Source organism: Cricetulus griseus (genome assembly GCF_003668045.3).
Source record: "Cricetulus griseus strain 17A/GY chromosome 1 unlocalized genomic scaffold, alternate assembly CriGri-PICRH-1.0 chr1_1, whole genome shotgun sequence".
NCBI classification, from domain to species: domain Eukaryota; kingdom Metazoa; phylum Chordata; class Mammalia; order Rodentia; family Cricetidae; genus Cricetulus; species Cricetulus griseus.
Window position 1 is genome coordinate 207,461,742 of NW_023276807.1, and position 18,818 is coordinate 207,480,559.

At 41.2% G+C, this 18,818-nt stretch overlaps 1 protein-coding gene across 1 annotated transcript; it reads right to left on the reverse strand.

Moving 5' to 3' along the window:
* Nucleotides 1-205: 205 nt before the first annotated feature.
* Nucleotides 206-1,162, reverse strand: LOC100773439 (olfactory receptor 10G2). The gene has a single exon (XM_027386501.1). The coding sequence runs from the start codon at nt 1,160-1,162 to the stop codon at nt 206-208; it is 957 nt and encodes a 318-aa protein (XP_027242302.1).
* Between the last annotated feature and the right edge of the window lie 17,656 nt (nt 1,163-18,818).

The window sequence follows — 18,818 nt, forward strand, 5'->3', positions numbered from 1 at the left end:
AATGTGTGTTTTTCTGAGGAATGGATCAAAACATATAAAATAACTAGCAAATTATTGAGATTACGTAGAGCATCAGGAGCATTTGTTGTAGTAGAATTATATCCAGTTTATCCTAAAGTATTATCTGTGTATTAAACATTCGTCACATTGACAGTGGCTAAAATCATGACAGTGATGGTGGTGTCTGTGGTTCCTGAGCCAGTGACTACTTATCTCCATCCACATTCCCTCTCCCTGCTCTTAGTCTCTTCAGAGCAGACTTCACTTCCTGGTTTCTCAGGGTGTAGATGAGGGGATTCAGTAATGGAGTAACAACAGTGTAAAATACAGCAACTGCTCCATCCAAGGAACTCTTCGAGCCTGCCCGAAGGTAGATGAAAATACAGGGGACATAGTAGACTGTGACCACAGTGAGATGGGAGCCACACGTGGAGAAGGCACGCCGCCTCCCATCAGCAGTGCGGATCTTCAGGATGGCATGAACTATGTTGGCATAGGAGAGCAGAATCAGCATAAAGCAACTGGCGGCCACCACCCCAATGTCCACAAAGGTCACAAGTTCATTGACTGTTGTGTCAGCACAGGCCAGTCTCAACACTGCAGGAATGTCACAGAAGAAATAATCCACTTGCTTGGGTCCACAGTAGGGCAATCGGAAGGTCAGGGTGGCTTGAATAGACCCATGGATGGAGCCAGCCACCCAAGCTCCAGCCACTAAGATTGTGCATAACTTTCCATTCATGAGCACAGGGTAGCGAAGAGGCTGGCATATTGCCAGGTACCTGTCATAGGCCATCAAAGTGTAGAGGAAGCACTGAGTGCTGCCTAGGAAGTGGAAAAAATAGAGTTGAGCTACACAGCCACCAAATGGGATAGCCTTGCTGGCAGGAGTGAAACTTAATATAATTCGAGGAACGATGACAGAGGACAGCCACATGTCCAGGAATGAGAGCACACCTAGAAGAATGTACATAGGACGGGCGTGCAACTTGGGGTCAGCCCACACAGTGAGCAGAATGAGCAGGTTTCCCAGCTGTGTCAGGATGTAAATGAGGAAGAAGACCAGGAAGAGGAAGGTTCTTAGATTTGGAGGGTGAGCCAAGCCAAGGAGAATGAAATCTGTCACTACAGTGTCTAGCGATGTGTTTCTGTTTCTTCTCATGTCTTAGTCTGTTAAGATGAACCATGAAGTTAGACAATGGGGACTACAATAGAAGGAAGAGGTAAGGCAATGCTTATATCTGGGAGCTTAAACAAAGAACTTGTATCATTTGAAGGAAAACATTTGCCATCTGCCTAATTTAATTTCTTTTGATGTGTTTAATACTCTGACAATAAGCAGTTGGGGGCAAGTGCTTCTTACGCTTTACAATTCCAGGTTACGTAATCATTTTGAGAAAGTAAAGTCAGGAACTCAAGCAGCTAGGCACATTGCATGTGCTGTCAAGAGCAGGGAAACAAATACACCCATTGTTCATGGTCTTGTAGGGAATGGAGCTTCCCACAGTGGGCTGGGTATTCCTATACAATTAGCTATCAAGAAAATCTCCTTTAGTCATGCACAGGCCAACCTGATGTCTTGTAGACAACTCCTCAGTTGAAATTCTCTTTCAGATGATTTGAGATTATGGTAAAATGATAGTTAAAACTAATTGACATAACATAGGTCGTCCGAGTTGTTTGGCAATTCTACACCCCAAAGCTTGTTACATTGTTGGGGATGCTACAAAGAAGTATTGGAAACAAAGTAACAGAAGAATGCCAGTACCATACAATGGGACTGTGGCCCAAAGAGAAACCAGAGAGAAGTGAGTTTCAGTGGTTTGAAGAAGTGTGGAGCTTGAGAGCTTGTTTGGAGGTTCTAGCAGGGGAGCGCAGCTACTCGTATACCCTTGACCGAAGACCGGTCCTCCTCTATTCGGGGAAGGTCGTCCTCTTCGACAGAGCGCGCAGCTTCGGGAGGGACGCGTTGGTGATGCACACCTTTAATCCCAGCACTCGCGGGAGGCAGAGGCAGGCGGATCTCTGTGAGTTCGAGACTAGCCTGGTCTACAAGAGCTAGTTCCAAGACAGCCTCCAAAGCCACAGAGAAACCCTGTCTCGAAAAACCAAAAAAAAAAAAAAAAAAAAAAAAAAAAAGTGTGGAGCAATTACTTCACAATTTCCACATGTCTTATTCATTTCTGATTAATTGCTTCACAATGTCTGTCCTAGCTGGTTTTATGTCAACTTGACACAAGCTAGAGTCATCAGAGAGGAGGGAGTCTCAATTTAAAAATTGCCTCCATGAGACCTGGCTGTAAGCAAGACTGTAGGACGTTTTATTAACTAATGATTGATGGCGGAGAGCCCAGCCCATGGTGGGTGGTGCTATTGCTAGGCTGGTGGTCCTGGGTTCTATAAGAAAGCAGGCAGAGCAAGCCAGTAAGCACCCACCCGTTCACTGCCTCTACATCAGCTCCTGCTTCCAGGTTCCTGCCCTGTTTGAGTTCTTGTCCTGACTGCCTTTGATGATGATTGATGATATGGAATGGTAAGCCAAATAAACCCCTTTCCTCCCCAACTTGCTCTTTGGTCATGGTGTTTCATTGCAGCAATAGTACTGTGAGGACTCTAGCAGGATTTTTGTGATGTGGTCCTAGGTATTTTTAGACTTCTTCAGGGTTCTCAGAGTATCATGCTCTCCTTCCTTTTGGACCCATGAGTACTTGGATCCATTGTAACACATCTTTATTCCTCAATAATCACACTGGCTGCCACCTCCTTTGGGGAGAGTTCCCCCAGCCAACAGTCTTTGAAGGGATAAGATCTCCTATTCTGAAAGGCGATTGCAGTATAGTTTTTTTGGTTGTGAGCTTAGCCTATAATGGCTGAATCATCTCTCCAGCCCGATTGCAGTATAATTTAAAGGCAGAATTTGCTTAATGTTTACTTCTTATTGTATTTATAATCTACTTCAGATCAAGTAACGAATCTATTTTGTTCTTTGTTATATCTGTAGCAACTGTCCTATTGCTTGGCAACTGGAAGGTAACTGAGAAATATTTGTTGGCCAATTAATTATATGAATAATGCCTTTTATTGATCCAGTGTGATCACATTTCTCTTCTTGCTACAGTCTGTACTGTAGGGGAAGTACTTTGAGCAATGTGAATTCAGGTTCAATGTGAGAGAAGGCACCACTGGTATTTTCTGTTTGCTCAGGAATATTACATTTATTTATTTAATGACCTCAGAAGAGTTCATTGGATTGGATTATGTGCATTATAGGAGCCTTGAGAGTCATAGGATATGACCTTTAGTACTTATCTAACTTACTTCTTCTGTTGCTGTGATAAAATAGCCTGGCAAAGCAATTTTAGAAAAGAAGGGTTTGTCAGGTTAACAAACATTTCACACCTTTAATCCCAGCACAAGGCAGAGGCAGAGGCAGAGGCAGAGGCAGAGGCAGAGGCAGAGGCCTGTGGGTTCCAGGTCAGCCTGGTCTACATTGTGGGTTCCAGGACTACATAGTGAGCTCATCCATAAAAGAAAGAAAGAAAGAAGGATTTATTTTGGCTTATAGTTTAAATTTAATTCATCATGCTGCAGACATGTATTAGTCATTTTTCTTTTGCTTGTGGTACAACACCACGGACAAGGTAATTTATAGAAGGGTTTTTGGGATTATGGTTCCAGAAGGATAAATGTCCATCCCCATCACATGAAGGCACAGCAGCAGGCAGGTATGAGGGCTGGAGTAGCAAACAGAACTTACATCTCAAGCAGGAAGCAGAGAGAACAAATGGAAATGGCAAGGGTCTTTTAAAAAATTTTATATTTATTTATATTTTTGAGACAGAGTTTTACTGTAAACCTTTGGATGTCCTGGAACTTACTCTGTAGACTGGGCTGACCTCAACTCACAGAGATCTTCCTGCCTCTGCCTCCCAAGTGCTGGGATTAAAGGTGTGTGCCACCAAGCCTCGGGAAGGATCTTTTAAACTCTCAAAGCCTGCTTCCATTGACATGTTTTTTTCAACAAAACCTTACCTTATAAACTTATTCAAACAATGCTGCCAGCTGTAAGCAAACACCTGACTTTGGGGGATATCGTCATTCAAACCACTAAAGAGTATCAGGGCAGCAGGATCTTGAAACAGCTGATCACATTTTGTTCCCAATCAGGAAGATGACAGCAATTAGTCCATACTGTTTTTCTCTTTTTTATGAAGTCTAGGACTGAAGTCCAGCACACGGTACCACCTACTCTCAAGCGTGGAACTTCTCACCTCAACCTAATCTTGGTAATCCCTCATAGGCAGCGCCTTGTTAAGACCGTCCTCACATAGTTGTCCTTTCCTGCAGAGAGAGCCTTTCACATAGCCATGCACTGATGAGCCCAATCAGGAATAACCACAAGTTCTAGACTTGTACATCCTTCAAGTCTACTGACTTCTTTTCATATTTTTGGTCATGAGCCTAGCCTTTAATGGCTGAGCCATCTCTCCAGCCCCTAATGACTTCGTTTTAAAATTTTTTAAAAATTAATTTTAAGTCTACTGACTTCTATACTCATGTTCTAGATTTGTAGCATCCTTCAAGTCTACTGACTTCTATACTTTCTGTTCTTAAAGACATGACAAAACTGCACAGAGAGGAGCAAGAGATGAGTGACCAGCCCCCCAGCTGAACAGTCCAGTCTCTAAGTCTTGGGCCCTGGGGCAAAACCCAGGGCCCCTCCCCCACTGGACAAGCCTCCTTCAGGTAGGCTGCTCCAGCACCACCCCACTGGACCATGTAATCTACAGGTTCCACTCTGCCTCCAAATCCACCCACCCACTATGACACAGAGGCAGGGCCTGTGAAGGTACAAGAAGCTTACAGAACAACAAATAGACTGGACCAAAAAAAAGTTCCTTTGCCATATAATAATCAAAACACTAAACATACAGAATAAGGAAAGAATATTAAGAGCTGCAAAGTAAAAGGGCCAAGTAACACATAAAGGCAGAACTATCAGAATTACACACAACTTTCCAATGGAAACTTTGAAAGTCAGAAGGCCCTGGACAGGTGTGCTGCAGATACTAAGGGGCCATGGATGCCACCACAGACTACTATACCCAGCAAAGCTTTCAATCACTATAGATGAAGAAAACAAGATATCCCATGACAAAAATAGATTTAAATAATATCTATCACGAATCCAGCCTTACAGAAAGTACTAGAAGGAAAAGCCAACCAAAGGAAGTTAGCTACACCCATGAAAACAAGGCAACAGATAACCTCACACCAGCAAATCCAAAAGAAAGGAAACACACAAACACTAACATTGAAAAATAACAGGAATTAACAATCACTGGTCCTTAATACCAATGGACTCAATTCCCCTATAAAAAGACACAGCCTTACAGAGTGGATACGAAAATAGGATCCATCTTTCTGCTGCATACAAGAAACACACTACAACCACAAACACAGACATTATCTTAGAGTAAAGGGTTGGGAAAAGATTTTCCAATCAAATGGACCTAAAAAACAAGCTGGTGTACCTATCCTAATATCTAACAAAATAGACTTCAAACTAAAATTCACTCAAAAGAGATGGAGAAGGTCACTTCATACTCATCACAGGAAAAAATCCATCAAAATGGAGTCTCAATTCTGAACATCTATGCCCCAAACACAAGTGCACCTACATATGTAAAAGAAACATTACTAAAGCTTAAATTACACATCAAACCCCACACACCAATAGTAGGAGACTTCAACACCCCACTTTCACCAATGGACAGGTCTGCCAGACAGAAACTTAACAGAGAAATAAGAGAATTAACAGATGTCATGACTCAAATGGACTTAACAGATATCTATAGAATATTCCACCCACAAACAAAAGAATATACCTTATTCTCAGCACCTCATGGAGCCTTCTCTAAAATTGACCACATACTTGGTAACAAAGCAAACCCCAAAAGATACAAAACAATTGGAATAACCCCCATATCCTATCAGATCACCATGGCTTAAAGTTAGAATTCAACCACATTAATTGCAGAAAGCCTACAAACTCATGGAAATTGGGTAATGCTTAAATGCATCACCCCTGGGTCAAGGAAGAATAAATAAATAAATAAAGAAATTGAAGACTTCCTAGAATTCAATGAAAATGAAAGCACAATATACCCAAACCAATGGGACACCAAGAAAGCAGTGCTAAGAGGAAAGCTCTGCTAAGTGCCTACATAAAGAAACTGGAAAAATCTCACACTAGCAATGTAACAGCACACCTAAAAGCTCTAGAACAAAAAGAAGTAGACTCACCCAGGAGGAGTACGTGCCAGGACATAATCAAATTGAGGGCTGAAATCAATAAAATAGAAACCAAGAAACAATACCAAGAATCAATGAAAGAGTTTGTTCTTTCAAAGAAAATCAACAAGATAGACAAATCTTTATCCAAGCTAACCAAAAGTCAGAGAGAGAACATGCAAATCAACAAAATCAGAAATGAAAAGGGGGACATAGCAACAGACATTGAGGAAATCCAGGGAATCATTAGGTCATACTTTGAAAACCTGTACTTCACAAAATAGGAAAATCTAAAAGAAATGGACAATTTTCTGGATAGATGCCACATATCAAAATTAAATCAAGACTAGATAAACAAATTAAATAGACCTATAACCCCTAAGGAAATAGAAGCAATCCTCAAAAGTCTTCCAAACTAAAACCAAACCAAACCAAACCAAACCAAAACAATACCCAGGGCCAGATGGTATCAGTGCAGAATTCTACCAGAACTTTAAAGAATAGCTAATACCAGTATTCCTAAAAGTATCTACACAATAGAAGCAGAAGGGTCATTGCCAAATTATTTTTATGAAGCTACAATTACCCTGATACCCAAACCACACAAAGACTCAACTAAGAAAGAGAATTACAGATCAATCTCCCTCATGAACATTGATGCAAAAATACTCAATAAAATCCTGGCAAAGCTAATCCACAGACACATTAAAAAAAATCATTCACCATGATCAAGTAGGCTTCATCCCAGAGATGCAGGGATGGTTCAACGTATGAAAATCTGTCAATGTAATCCACAATATAAATAAAGTGAAAGAAAAAAACCATATGATCATCTCATTAGATGCTGAAAAAGCCTTCAACAAAATCTAACAGCCCTTCATAATAAAGGTCTTGGAGACACTAGGGATACAAGGAACATACCTCAGCAAAATAAAGGCAATATACAGCAAATAAACAGCCAACCTTAGACTAAATGGAGAGAAACTCAAAGTGATTCCACTAAAATCAGGAACAAGAAGACAAGGTTGTCCACTCTCTCCATATCTATTTAATATAGTACAAAGGTCTAGCTAGAGCAATAAGATAACAAAAGGAGGTCAAGGGGATACAAACTGGAAAGGAAGAAGTCAAACTTTTTTTTTAAATTTTTTTGGTTTTTTGAAACAGGGTTTCTCTGTATTGCTTTGGAGCCTATCCTGGAACTCGCTCTGTAGACCAGGCTGGCCTGGAACTCACAGAGATCCGCCTGCCTCTGCCTCTGCCTCCCAAGTACTGGGATTAAAGGCATGTGCCACCAGTGACTGGTAAAGAGAACTCCTACAGCTGATAAACACCTTCAATAATGTGGCAGGATACAAAATAAACTAAAAAAATCAGTAGCTTTCCTATATATAAATGATAAAAGGGCTGAGAAAGAAATCAGAGAAACATCACCCTTTACAATAGCCACAAATAACATAAAATATCTTGGGGTAATGTTAACCAAAGAAGTGCAAGATCTGTATGACAAGAACATTAAGGCTTTGAAGAAAGAAATTGAAGGTGATATCAGAAAATGGAAAGGTCTCCCATGCTCTTGGATAGGGAGAATCAACATAATAAAAATGGCAATCTTACCAAAAGCAATCTACAGATTCAATGCAATCCCCATCAAAATCCCAGCACAAAGCTTCACAGAAAGAACAATACTCAACTTCATATGAAAAATCAAAAAACCAAGGATACCCCAAACCACCCTGTACAATAAAGGAACTTCTGGAGGCATCACCATTCCTCACTTCAAGCTCTACTATAGAGCTATAGTAATGAAAACAGCTTGATATTGGCATAAAAACAAACAAGTGGACCAATGGAATCGAATCAAAGACCCTGATATTAACCCACACACCTATGGACACGTAATTTTTTTTACAAAGAAGCTAAAATTATACAATGGAATAAAGAAAGCATCTTCAACAAGTTGTGCTGGCATAACTGGATGTCAACTTGCAGAAGAATGCAAATAGATCCATATCTATCTCCACTCAAGTCCAAGTGGATCAAAGACATAAGTCCAGCCACACTGAATCTCATAGAAGAGAAAGTGGGAAGTAGCCTTGAATGCATTGACACATGAGACCACTTTCTAAATACAACACCAGTAGCACAGACACTGAGAACAACAATTAATAAATGGGACCTCTGAAATTGAGAAGCTTCTGTAAGGCAAAGGACATAGTCAAAAAGACAAAACGGCAGCGTACAGAATGGGAAAAGATCTTCACCAACTCCATATCTGATAGAGGGCTGATCTCCAAAATATATAAAAAACTCAAGAAACTAGACATCAAAATACCAAATAATCCAACAGGGTACCCCAGTGGGGTACTTAACAGAGATTTCTTACCAGAGGAATCTCAAATCACCAAAAGATACTTAAAGTGCTCAACATCCTTAGCCATCAGGGAAATGCAAATCAAAACAACTCTGAGATACCTTCTTACACTAGTCAGAATGGCTAAGATCAAAATCACCAATGATAGCTTATGCTGGAGAGGATGCAGAATAAGGGGAACACTCCTTTATTGCTGGTGGGAGTGAAAACTTGTACAACCTCTTTGGAAATCAGTATGGTGGTTTCTCAGAAAATTGTGAATCAATCTACCTCAAGATCTAGCAATACCACTCTTGGGCATATACCCAAAAGATTCACTCTCATACCACAAGGACATTAGCTCAACTGTGTTCATAACAGAATTATTCATAATAAACAGAACCTGGAAACAACCCAAATGCCCCTCAACTGAAGAATGAATAAAGAAAATGTGGTACATTTACACAATGGAGTACTACTTAGCAGTAAAAAAAAAAAAATGACATCATGTAATTTGCAGGCAAATGGATGGAACTAGAAAAGACCATCCTGAGTGAGGTAACCCAGACCCAGAAAGACAAACAGGTAAAGCAAAGCAAAGGATAACCAGACTATAATCCATGACCCCAGAGAATCCAGGTAACAAGGAGAATCCTATGAGAGACATACAAGGAGAATCCTATGAGGATCCCCCTGGGAAAGGGAAATAGACAAGATCCCCTGAGAAAATTGGCAGCACAGTGGGTGTGTGTGTGTGCAGAAGGGAAGGTAGGAGGGGAGAGGGAGAGAAGAAGGGGTGGGGGGAGGAAAACATGAGGGAATTGGTTGGTGGAGATGAGAGAAGGACAGAGAAGGAGAGCAAGGAAAGAGATATCTTGATTGAGGGAGTCATTATGGGGCTAATGAGAAACCTGGCACTAAGGAAATTCCTGGGAATCCACAAAGATGACTCCAACTGAGACTCCAAGCATTAGTGGAGATGGTGCTGGAACTGCCCTTCCCCTGTAATCAGATTGATGACTACTTGAATTACCATCATAGAATCTTCATCCAGCAACTGATGGAGACAGATGTGGAGGTGCACAGCTAAGCACTGGGCTGAGCTCCCAGAGTCCAGTGCAAGAGACAGAGGAATGATAATATAAGCAAAGGGGTCAAGACAATTTTGGGGATACCTGCAGAGACAGATGACCTGAGCTAGTTGGGGGAGCTCACTGACTCTGGACTGGGACACCTGCATGGGACTGAACTGGGCCCTCTGAATGTGGGTGACAGTTGTGTGGCTTGGGTAGTGGGGCCAGGATTTATACCTAGTGCTTGAACCGGCTTTTTGGAGTCCATTATCTTTGGAGGGATACTTTGCTCAGCTTAGACATACGGGGGAGGGCCTTGGTCCAGCCTCAAAGAGATGCAACAAAAGACTTCGTGGACTCCCCATAGGAAGCCTTACCCTCTCTGAGGTAGGGTGGCGGGAAGGTTGGGAAAGCAGGAGGAGGGGGAGGGAGTGGGAACTGGGATTGGTATGTAAAATGAGAAAAGATTGTTTTAAAATAAAAAATAAATCATGTCTAAAAAAAAGACATGACAAAAATTAAACTAAGTGTTAATCATATCTGGGGATGGTGATGCATGCCTTTTATCCCAGCAGGTGAGAGGCAGAGGCATGTGAATCTCTGGGAGTTCAAAGCCAACTTGGTGTACATAGCAAGTTCCAGGACAGTCAGAACTACATAATACAGATACCCTGTCTAAAACCAAAACCAAAACCAAGCAAAGGAACAAACAAGAAAGAATTAATTGCACGGGGATCCTAACATTAACAGCTAGAATCATAGAGATGCCATTAGAACATTCTTCTGTATAGACACAATCTCAAACACATTTATCTATACTATTATTGAAAAAGGATTAGTGTGTACAATAACATTTAGCAATTAATAATGAAAGTATCCTATTTTATAGGGTTCACAGAAATGCTAATTTCAGAGTTTGTCCACAAAGAGATTAAGTTAGATTTCTCTTACCTTATTTTTAGGAGAGGGTACCTCAATTTCCTTTGGAAGGATGGGTGGCTCTTTGGCTGGAAGAGAAAGAGATGGTACAGTCTCAGTACATTCCACATTAGGAAATGAAGTGTTTCTAAAAGTTTTGTGAAAACTTGGTCACACTGCCATTATATGAAGAAGACAGTTGCTTGGGCATTAAATGTGTGTTAGGAATCCTAGTGTGGAATAAAACACGTTTCTTCAACCTGAGACAGGAAACTCTGGTAAGCTTTCCCAAGTGCTTTGTTGGGAGAGGGATCCTGCCAACCCTTTCCTTGTTGTCTGGCCCTGAGAAACTCAGATGGTAGGTAGGGAGACAAAGGGTGTTTATTGTAGGTGGGTCCAAGGGACAGGTTCCTTTTCTGGGTAGAGATAGCACAAAGTCGTGGTTTTGAGTTGGGTGTGGGCTGCAGGGTCCCAGAAGACGGTTGACCAGGGAGATAAGGGGAAGAGGGTTCCTGGAAGTGGCTGGGTTCTACTAGGAGAGAGTATGGTGCAGGATGGAGACCTCAAGAGATCAGTTTTAGGAATAGGTGAAGTCTTGATTGTTTTTATAGACAAAACGGAGCCAACCTAGGGCAAAAAAAGGAAAACAGAGAGTAACCAAATGTTAACCTAGGAAATTTTATTATATGATACTGATTGTTTAAAAGTGTGCAGACTTAGTCTATGGAAACTGAAGAGTGAAAGCAAACTTGAATTCATCACTTAAAAGCTCTTAATATTGGGGAGAAGCAGATCATTTAGTTGGTGAAGTACCTGTTGTATAAATGTAAGAACTTGTGCTTTGATTCCCAAGCACCCATGTAAAAACTGGGCAAGGTTTCACACATTTGTAACCCTAGCACTGGGTGGGGTGTGGGTATGGTGGAGGTGAAGAGAGTCCCAAGAATTCATTGGCCTGTATAGCCAATTGATGAGCTCAGGTTCAGTGAGAGACCTTGTCTCAAAACATAATGTGATGAGGGGCTGGAGAGTTAGCTCAGGAGTTAAGAGCACTGGCTGCTCTGCTAGAGGACCCAGGTTCAATTCCCAGCACCCACACTGGCTAGCCAGTGTCTGTAACCCTAGTTCTGGCATATCCAATGCTTTTTTACGGCTTCCATGGGTACCAGACACCCATGTGGTGCACAGACACATAAGCATGTAAAATACCAATACACATACAATAAAATAATAAATTAAAAAATTACGTGGGAAGTAATTGGAAAAGACACTTGGCATTGGCCTACTCTCTTTGTACACACACCCACATGAACATAAATAGCACACACAAATAAAATAATAAAACTAGTATATTCTAGATGATTTAAAGCATATGAAATGAAATATAGGGGTATGCATTAAAAGTTTAAATATCTTGGCTAAAATATATATTCTAAAATTTCTTATTTTAAATATATTTAGTTTGTTTAATGTCATCTTATACAACAGCTGTAATTTAATATTAAAAGCATACAATTAAAGCAAATAAGAAGGTGGCCATACTGATACAACAGACATTTAAAACACCAAGCAATGTGGTTCAGGAGAGTAGTATGGTCAAAACACATTTCCTTTCCCCTCCAGTATTTTAATCTTTTAAGCGATGGGTCCAAGTTTGCTTTCACTCTTCAGTTTCATAGGCTAAGATTACACAGCTTCAAGCAATCAGTAGTCATATAATAAAATATCACAGTTAGGTTATTACTCAATTACTCTCGGTTTTCATTTTTTCCATAATGGGGGCAGGGCCTCTGTGTGGTATCTCTTCTTGCCTTTCATAACATTAGATGTATCAGAGGCAGCTGGCCTTTTCTGGCACTGCTGCACCGAGTCTGACCTCGTGGGCATGTCTGCACTGAGGCTGATTTTGTGTAGGACAGGTTTGTATGAGCAGAGACCAATTGCTTCAGACTATGGAATGAAACATTGAATTCTGGCTCCGTTCTGCTTTTAGAGTCCCGTTCAGATGTCAGCTTTTTCAGGCATTGGCTACTTGAGCTGAAAGGTAGAGGAAGGAGACTGAAGAGAGTTTGCTTGATATGGGGAGAGAGAAATCATATTATTTCCATCTGATTGTTCTATCAGTGTCCTTGCATTCTAAGCTCTTCTGGAAACAAGATACCCTGGCCTTTAAGTAGACTAAGTGCCTCATTACTGGGAAGAGAAGGTTAAGGACCTTACCTCTTACTGTGCTTGCATAATGAAGTGGAATCTGGGATCATCTATTACTTTCTCACCTTCTAAAGAGACAAACAATAAGTAGAAAAAGTTCCTGAATTTGCCAAAGGCCACTTTAATGTAAAACCAACATGCTTGATGTATTAGCTTTGAAAGGACTGAGGAAGAAGGTTAAAAAGTAAATATTGTTTTTGATCCAATTAGTAAAAAAAAAATAATCTAAGTCCTGGAATGAATTTGCTACTATTGTGAGTTGTTCTGGTGTTAGGAACGCCCTTTCCTCAGATTCAGAGTCTTGGAGGAGGTTGGTCTCTTCCCCAGGTGGTGTGGCCTTGAGGAAAGTGCCTCAGAGGGCTCGTTCCAGCTAGCCCTTTGCTTTGGAAGGCAATTACAACCTTCCAGGGGTCGACAATGGCCAATTTCAGGCTGATAGACCTCTTCTGGAAGGCTCTTTATACAACTCGGCTTCTCTACTCTGTCCTAAAGGTGGTTAGTTATTAGCTGGATCTCCTTGATTAGAAAACACCATCAAGAGATTTGAAAAAATAAAACATAAAAACCAAACCCTCTGCCTCTTGGGAGTTCCACCCTGAAACATTTCCCTGGTGAAAAGTATACCTCCCAGGTCCTCATTACTTCTTGTTTTGGTAGTAAGCAAGAATAATTTCTACATATTTGGAAAGTGAACTGTAAAGAGCAATAAAGCTGATTCGGATGAGCTACAATCTTTCTGTCATCTTTGTTGTGTTGTGTTACTTTGTTCACCCACATTGACTCAGAAGTGTATCGGCACTTTCATCAATTTTCAATAATTGAGCTAATCTTCCTTCCTTCTCCCCATTTCTATAAATACTGAGAGAAAACAAACAATAACAAAACACCAAACAAAACAAACAACCCCCACCCCAGAAATTCAGGTTGGTTGAGTACATTCAGATACCTCCAGTATAAATAGTCTTGGATAACTCTATTAATATTCTTGGTTGTTGTTGAGGCAGAGTTTCACTCTGTAGCCTAGACTGTCTTTAAACTCATGGTGGTGCTTCTGCCTCAGCCTCCTGAGTACCGGAATTAAAGGTGTGAGTTGCCATGCTAAGACAAAGTAGAAATTAAAATACCAATTTGCAATTAAAATATATTTTGATTAAGTAAGGCACATTAAACAAGTGCACTGCTATTCAAAACTCACCACTCTCAGTTAGTTTATTGTGTTTTCTAATCTTGTCTGTAGTGGGCATGCTCTGTGGTTACCCATCTCTCAAGTTCCATGTGCAGGGCTTAGAACTTGGAATGACTCAATGGCAGTATTTATACCATGGGAATTGGGAAATGGTTCAGGGCAGCACCTTATAAACATCTGTATTGCATTAACATTTTATTACTACATTTATCTTTTGAGATGGCATGTGTGTGTTGAGCATGTATGAAGGTCAGAATGAATCTGTGGGGGCCAGTTCTCCCTTCCTGCCATGTGAGTCTCAGGGAGAAGGCTCAGCTTGTCAGGCTTGGCCTTAAGCAGCTTTGAGCTGTCATGTTGTCCCATACTGTATTTTTAAAAAATTATTTTTATTATTTTAAATTGGTGTTTGTGTCTGTATGTGGGGGCATGTGCCCATGAGTGCAGCTGCCCGCAAAACAAGAGGTATTGGATGCTCTAGAGATGGAGATACAGGTGGTTGTGTGTTGCGTATGAAGGGGAGAGCAGTAAGTACTCTTACTGGCTGGGCCAGTCCCTGAATTTTTTAGTTGATGCATAATTTTACATATGTATGGGGCACAGAGTCAATACCATACATGCCTGCAACGTGTAATGGTCAGAGAAGGTTTTCATTTCTGAAACTCCAGCGTTATTTTGTGTTGGGAACTTCTGAACCCTTTCTTCTAGTTATTTATAAAATTAAGGCAGTTGCTCTCTGAGCAGAATACTGATAGTACAGGTACTAAGAACAATAATCAATAAATGGGACCTCATGAAATCAAAAAGCTTCTGTGTTGTAGAATATTATTTTCAGGTGTGTGACTTTTGTTTATTCTGTATTTGTTTAACTCTGTGAAGCTGTGTTACTGTGCCTTTATAAAACACCCGGTAGTCCTAATAAAGAGCTGAACAGCCAATAGTGAGGCAGGAGGATAGGCAGGTCTGCAGGCAGAGAGTATAAATAGAAGAAGAAATGAGGCATCAAGAGAACTAGCAGACGAGGACAGCAAGGGCTTGTCACCCAGGCACCCAGGCACCCATCCATGCATGCATGCATGCATCCATCCATCCATCCATCCAGCCAGCCAGCCAGCAATCCACAGAGTAAGAGTAAGATTTACAGAAGTAAGAGAACAGGAAAAACCCAGAGGCAAAAGGTAGACGGGATGACTTAAGAAAAGCTTGCAAGAAACAAGGCAAGCTAAGGCTGGGCTTTCACAATTAATAAGACTCTGTGTGTGATTTATTTGGGTACTAGGTGGCAGGCTCCTCAAAAGAGCCAAAGAATAAAAAACAACCAACAATACTTCTGTAAGGCAAAAGACACTGTCAATAGAACAAAATGGGTGAAGATTTTCACCAGCTCCATATCTGACAGAGGGCTAATACACAATATACATAAATAACTCAAGAAAATCAGATATCAACAAACCAAATAATCCAATTAAAGAATAGGGCACAGATCTCTGTTGAGAGAATTCTCAACAGAGGAATCTAAAATGACCGAGAAACACTTAAAGAAATGTTGAACATCCTTAGCCATCAGGGAAATGCAGATACAGAAACCTAGTGCAATGGAAACTCCCTGGCATCCATGGGAGTGACACTAGCAAAGTTGCCTAGTTATGGGGATATAGAGCCTGAACTGTCTATCTTGTATGACTAGGCAAGGCTCCTAGCAGTGGGTCTGGGACACTAAGTCAGCCACAAAACCTTCAGTTTACAATCTGTCCTGTCTTCAAGATGTGCTGGGGTAATAGCCACATAGAACTTGTGGCCCAACTTGAGGCTCATACTACAAGAGGAAGACCACATCTGACACTGCCTACGTGTCCAGGAACCAGAGGTTGAATAGCCTGGGGACCTAGGATAGAACCAAACATGACCACCCCCCCTCCCCAAAAGGTCAATGAAATGATTCCTAATGATACTCTGCTAGTCTCATAGATCAGAGCCTGGCATAATTGTCATCAAAGAGGCTTCATTCAGCAACTGATGGGAGCAGATGCAGAGACCCACAGCCAGATAGTAGATGGAGCTGGGGGAATCCTGTGGAAGAGGCAGAGGAAGGATTTTTAAGGGCTAGAGGGGTCAAAGACACCACAAGAAAACCCACAAAAATCAACCAACCAAGGCTCATAGGTGCTCACGGAGATTGAACTGACAATGAGGGAGCCCATGCCTGATACTGCCTGCATGGCCATGGACTAAAGGCAGGACAGCTTAGAGACTCAGGATAGAACCAAACATGACCAGAAAAAAAAGTCAAGTTGATGAAATGATTCCTGGCAGTATTTGGCTACACTCATGGATTGGTGCCTAGCCCAACCATTATCAGAGAGGCATCATCCAGCAACTGATGGAAACAGATGCAGAGACCCACAGCCAAACACTAGACAGAGCCAGGGAAACCCTGCACAGGAAGGAGAGGAAGGATTGTAGGAACTAGGTATGGTGGACATGAGTTACCCTAAGTTACCATGCTACTGCTAGAGCTCCTTAACTCCAATAGGCAAAACCATCTTCCCACTGTCTCTCTCTATTTCAGGACATTCATTTTATTCTTTTTCTAAATTGAGGTTTGAACCATAATGATGTCTTTCTCTTGTTGTGGAATAATCATTTTGCACACTGTGAAGATGTGTCACTTTGATTGGTTTAATAAAAAGCTGAATGGTGGCTGGGCGTTGGTGGGGCACGCCTTTAATCCCAGCACTCCGGAGGCAGAGGCAGAGGCAGAGGCAGGCGGATCCCTGTGAGTTCGAGGCCAGCCTGGTCTCGAGAGGGAGTGCCAGGATACACAGTTTTCTCCAAAGCTACACAGAGAAACCTTGTCTCGAAAAACCAAAAAAAAAAAAAAAAAAAAAAAAAAAAAAAAAAAAAAGCTGAATGGCCAGTAGCTAAGCAGGATTTCTAGGCACAGAGGATGATAGGAGGAAGAAGAGCAGGGATGAGGAGACACAGAGGAAGCAGGAAAAGAAACTGATAGTTTCAAAAGATTTTTGCCAATCTCAGTTATCTCTCTGTCTCTTACTTGTGGATCAAGATACGATCTCAGCTGTTCCTGACACCATGTCATTGCTCCAATGTCATGCATTCTAAGCCTCTGAAATCATAAGCATTAAATGCTTTTTAAAAATAAGACGCCTTGTCATGGTGTTTTGTCAGAGCAATAGAAAATAGCTAATTCAATCTCTTAGGACAAATCCTTCTTTAAATTCCAGATGAGGAAGATGATGATTTTAGTTACTGTGGTGGTTTAAATGTAATTGGCCTCCATATGCTCATTTCGAGTGGCCCTATTAGGAGGTGAGGCTTTATTGTGGTAGGTGTGGCCTTATTGGAGGAAAGGTGTCACTGTGGGGGTGAGTTTTGAGGCCTCCTATGCTCAAGATATGATCAATGCCTCAGTTTACTCCTTGTTGTCTGCACATCAAGATGCAGAACTCTTAGCTCCTTTTTCAGCACCATGTCAGCCTGATGCTGCCATGTTCTGCCATGATGATAATGGACTAAACCTCTGAAACTATAAGCCAGCCCCAATTAAATGTTTTCCTTTATAAGAGTTTCCTTGGTCATGGTGTTTCTTCAGTGCAGCAGAAACCCTAACTAAGACAGCTACCACTTACTAAATGTCATTAATATTTTAGATACTTCATATTAATTATCTCGCTCAAACGGCTCTTAACAATTGCATTAATATCCTTACTTAGCGTATAAAGCAACCAAGACTCAGAAAAATAAACAAGCAAACAGCTGATCTGACCAAGGACATGCAGCTAGCTAGTGACAAAATCAAGTATCTATTAATAAGCTCTAGGAATTGTGCCTTTTGTTATCTCAAAATCAGGTAATGGGGCTACTTCACTAAAATGTGAGGTTGCTAAAGTAAAGCTTTCTTGGTGATCAAATACTGCAGGACATCAAGTGACTCATCAATCCTCCATATTTAGAATAAATTATTATAGTTCTTTTAGATGAATGAAAATTATCTTAAAGTGGATGATATAAAAGAGGAAGAAGGAAGGAGCTGTGGGAGAGGAAGTGGTATTTTAGACTTCCTTCCTTCCTTCCTTCCTTCCTTCCTTCCTTCCTTCCTTCCTTCCTTCCTTCCTTCCTTCCTTCCCCCCGCCACTTATTTTCTTCTTTTTGAGACAGAGTCTCACTGTATGGCCCAGACTGATCTTACACAGATAGTAGTGATCCTTCTACCTGATTCCCAAGTGCTGGTATTACAGGCATGTACTCCTGTGACCGGCTGACTCATTAATTTTATTAAAAAAAATTTAAAAACACCAATTTATTTAGTGTGTGCATGTATGTGTATGTTATGCAGGCACACATGTGCTTGCATGTAGTGGTGTGTACACATGGTGTGCTTGCATGTAGTGGTGTGTACACATGGTGTGCTTGCATGTCAAGGCAGAGAACAACTTGTGGAAGTTGGTTTTCTCTTTCCACTGTATGGGTTCAGGCATTGAACTCAGAACATTAGGCTTAGTGGCAAGCACCTTTACTATCTGAGCCACATCACTGGCCCTCACTACTTTCTTATGTTGAGACTGAGTTCTTTTTTTTCAGATTTGTTATGATAAGTCTTTCCGCCAAAAGCCACCCAAGCCCTACTGCCACGTGGGCGGTCTCCGCCAGTCGCCCACCCCGCTGAGTGGATAGACAAAATAATACAGAGACATATTAGGTACAAATTTTGCTTAGGTAACGACTAGGATTTCTCATCTGCTAGCTCAGTCTTAATTATCATAAA